At 47.8% G+C, this 4,197-nt stretch overlaps 1 protein-coding gene across 1 annotated transcript in view; it reads left to right on the forward strand.

The window, feature by feature from the left end:
• The window catches only part of Peli2 (pellino E3 ubiquitin protein ligase family member 2), a 132,594-nt gene extending 128,750 nt beyond the window's left edge, over window positions 1-3,844 (forward strand). Inside the window, exon 6 of the mRNA XM_021203341.2 lies at window positions 1,461-3,844. Within this exon, the coding sequence (XP_021059000.1) occupies window positions 1,461-2,027 (567 nt within the window). The 3' untranslated portion in view covers window positions 2,028-3,844. The remainder of the gene's footprint in view (window positions 1-1,460) is intronic.
• The last annotated feature ends 353 nt before the right edge of the window (window positions 3,845-4,197 follow it).

The following is a 4,197-nucleotide window of genomic DNA, read 5'->3' on the forward strand; positions in this document are numbered from 1 at the left end:
GTGTGTGTGTGTGTGTGTGCGCGCGTGCACACACACACATGGAAACAGCAGGACAACCTCTGGTATTGTTCCCCAGGTACTGCCTGCCATTTTTATAGACAGGGCTTTGCCCACTGAACTGTCTCCCCAGCCCAGACAAATTTTGAAGTTTGCACCTATCAGTAGTAACATGTCTCAGATCTAAATGAAATTACAGACATGTTTCTTCCTCAAATCAAGATCTCTTAACGCTTCGTCTGGTGCCACAGATAACTCCTCACGGTGTGTGTTGTACCCAAACTCTGCCTACGGAGAGGACCTGTGCCAATCACCCTGCCCCCTCCACAGCCCATCCACTATGCAGCTAGATATGAACTCTCGGAAGACACACTGATTCTCTCTTGGCACCAAGACATCTCCACCCAGCCATGCAGCCTGGGCCTGTGCTGTGTCCTCACCCAGCGTTCCCAGCCTGTTCAGTTCCCAAGGGCCTTGTGAGCTCCTTGTCAACTCCCTATTTAGGGTCCTCGCACCTCTCTGATGTGCTGGTCTTATCACCCTCCTCCTGGCTCTGAAAATCTTTTCCAAATCTCCGTTCAGGAAGAATCCTTTCAGAATCCATCTTAACCTGTCTCCCATCAAAGTAGCAGTGACAAACAGTGTTCACCGCATGCCAGACTTCGGTTCAGAAATCACTTGTTTTAGTTTATCTAACTGCCATGGCCACCTTCTATAGTCTAAAGAAAGGGAGAGGATGGCAGTATGCTCCAGTAACCACACCAGGGTCACACACCTCTAAGGGGCTGAGAACCCCCTGAGCCTACTGTCAGACACTGTGGGTCAGTGGGTCAGAGGGTCAGTAGGTTAATGGGTCAGTGAGCCAGTGCTTCGCTCCCAACATGCCTGCCCTGCTCAGACTCCTGAAGAGCACATTTCAGTTTTGTTAGTCTTGCTCCCCCTCGAGACTTAGCATGCATCTGGCACACGTAGTATGGGGCTGAGTCCTGCTGACCATGCCTGACCCTGCTGCCTGTCAGCTGTTAATCGCCCGTGCAAGCACGGAGCACACAACATACCTCGGACCTTAGCCTGGGACGTGTCGGATGCTCTCCTGGGCCATTGGCTCTGCTAGAGGAGCACGGGTCTTCCTGGGAGGACAGCTTTCATCCCACATAAGATCTATGGGTATATTACCAGCATAAAAAGTTAAAAATAAACATGTAATGTTTATGGGACTCTTAAAGTAACCGTTGCATTAACCCAACTTAAGTAGCTCAGCATCTAGTGCTGAGTTGCACCCTGGACATTCACATGTACTGAGGCTGGGGGAAGCGGGTAATTCCCATGCCTTTTTTAGTGGGACATGTTACTTCTGTGTCTTCTGCTTGTCTGCTTACTGAGTGAAGAATGTCGGGGCACCTTTGCTCCCATAGTTTGTAGGATTTTTCTTTGAAAGATGTTATCTATTAAACCTGTCGTAGGTGGAAAGTGAGACCAACGTCCTGCAAGACGGCTCCCTCATTGACCTGTGTGGGGCCACTCTTCTCTGGAGAACCGCAGATGGCCTTTTTCACGCTCCCACTCAGAAGCACATTGAAGCCCTCCGGCAGGAGATCAATGCAGCCCGACCCCAGTGTCCTGTGGGCCTCAACACCCTGGCCTTCCCCAGCATCAACCGGAAGGAAGTGGTGGAAGAGAAGCAGCCCTGGGCATACCTGAGCTGCGGCCACGTGCACGGCTACCACAGCTGGGGCCATCGGAGTGACGCGGAAGCCAACGAGAGGGAGTGTCCCATGTGCAGGACTGTGGGCCCCTACGTCCCTCTCTGGCTGGGCTGTGAGGCAGGATTTTATGTCGATGCAGGACCCCCAACTCACGCTTTCACCCCCTGTGGGCACGTCTGTTCAGAGAAGTCCGCCAAGTACTGGTCGCAGATCCCACTGCCCCATGGAACGCACGCGTTTCACGCCGCCTGTCCATTCTGCGCCACGCAGCTGGTTGGTGAACAGAACTGCATCAAATTGATTTTCCAAGGTCCAGTGGACTGAGACCCTGGACAGCCATCTACATGACATTAACACGTTACTGTGAAGATTCTGCCACTAACTGTAGATTCTACCTTTTTGTAATGCTATTTGTTAAGGGGAAGGCGGACTGGGTTGGGAAATGGGGGCTGGTGATGAAATGCGGCAGGCGCTAACAGATACCACTGTGTTTTGCATGCTCAGAACAGCAGCATCGTCACTGAGGTCTGCCTGATTAAACTTTAATACCTGTGTAATCACTGGATCTCAACTGCCATGCTTTTCATTTTAACTTTAGGTTTTTAACCAGATTATTTTCCCCCTTTGTAAACTTGGGTAAGATTTTACAAATGTAGAAGAAATGTGCTCAGCAGATGCCTCTTAGGGCGCAGCCTGCAGAGCCATGTGGCACAGGTGCCACACATCCTGTGATGTTCAGTGGCTGCGAATACTTGACAGTGGCTAGAATCTGACCCAATGCCTAAGGGCCAGCTCTATCGGCCCTGCCACAAATGCCCATGGACAGGAGCCGTAGGCTATGCACTTGTCTTGAAACCTGCAGCTTTCCTCATGCTTTCTTTTTAACGTTGGGTGGAAGAGGGTATCCGTATACTATTTTATTTTACCTTTGGTGGGATTCACTTACATACTCATTCATCAGCTACTTGGCACGTCAAACAGAATTTCCCCATGGTTTTAAGCTGCCCTGTTATTTTTGCTTAGTATGGGCTGTCTCTGCTCCTCATCATACATGTCAAGAAGTGGTTGGTTGATTGATTGGTTGATTGACTGATTATGATTGAATTCATGAGCTGAGGGTAGTGGACATGCACTAAGGGGGCTGCTGCTGCTGCTGCTGCTGTTGGCAGCAATGGGTGTGTCCTAGGTACTCTAACACCACCTTTGTCTGGCCACCAGAATATATATGACCCAAGTGGGATTTAAAGTACGCTTTTACTTTTTAAAAACCACTTGTTGGCACCTCAGAGTACGGTTTCCTTCTCTCCTTCTTAGGAAAGACAAAATTTTGTAAGCCCAGAAGCAATAAGCGACAGTGAGATTGCCATTTTTCTCCTCTACCTTCCCACCACCTGTCACCTTCCCGTTCAGTTTAAGGAGCCCCATAAGTGTTTGCAAATCAGACTGAATCTAAATGTGCCTGTGAGATACACGGAGCACTGAGCGGCGGCATGTCTGCGGAGATCATTTGAAATTCCTGATTTTGAGAGAACAAGTGAGTGCCTGCTGAGGAATAATTAAATCGGAATTTCATGTGAGCTGCACTGACCCTCTCTTTCAGTTTCATCTTGCATCGATTAATGATGCCTGGATACTCGTTTTCCATGCTTGGTGCCCGGAGTATCTGTGGCTCCCAGAGTGTCACCATGGAGAGACACTGTTGAGCTTGGCTGCGTTCCACCCCATTCCCAGGGAGAAAGTCTTCAGTTAAATCGGCGTCTGCTCAGGTGGACCATCAACAGATTTGAGCTGCCTGTTTCAGCTTCTGTAAATACAAATAATTTATATGATTATGACATATCCATACTTGAATTGGTTTTTCCGTATCTTGCCTACTAGCAGATATTATTTTGCCTATTTTCAGCAAGTTAAAGCTATTTGAGTGCTTTTTCCTGAGAGCAGAATGGTAATATTAATTACTCTGCAGCACTGCTGCTCAGTTTGATGGCGTGTGCTGTCATTTTAAAAAGAGCTTTATTTTCCCATGGAGACTGTTACGTATTAAGAGAGTTTTTTTTTTCTTTAATTATACTTGTGATGTGAAAATCCAACAGCAGTCTTTTTACTGGTAGTTCCCTGTGTTCTACATAGATAACCTGCAGGAGAGAGAGAGAGAGAGAGAGAGAGAGAGAGAGAGAGAGAAACTTTCTAGAGAATCCTATAGTGTGTCATCTGGTGCAGCCAGAATTTCCATCCCTGTTTTTCAGAGAAGGATGAAGGATGCACTCCCCCTCCCCCACTCTGCCTCCTTCTATGGAGATAAGATAGTCTGAGGATTCTTGATGCCCTGGGATTATCTTCTAAGATAAAGGGTCTTACATCCAGAAAGATTAAATTTCACCTATCCAAAAAAAAAAAAAAAAAAAGAGTTTGTTTTTCAAGGAAGTTCACTCTAACACCAGTCTTCTCTGGGTCAAGGACTATGTCTGGTAGATCTGCGTACGTACACTCCCAA

The sequence above is a fragment of the Mus pahari genome, chromosome 8 (genome assembly GCF_900095145.1).
Source record: "Mus pahari chromosome 8, PAHARI_EIJ_v1.1, whole genome shotgun sequence".
In the NCBI taxonomy this organism is placed as follows: domain Eukaryota; kingdom Metazoa; phylum Chordata; class Mammalia; order Rodentia; family Muridae; genus Mus; species Mus pahari.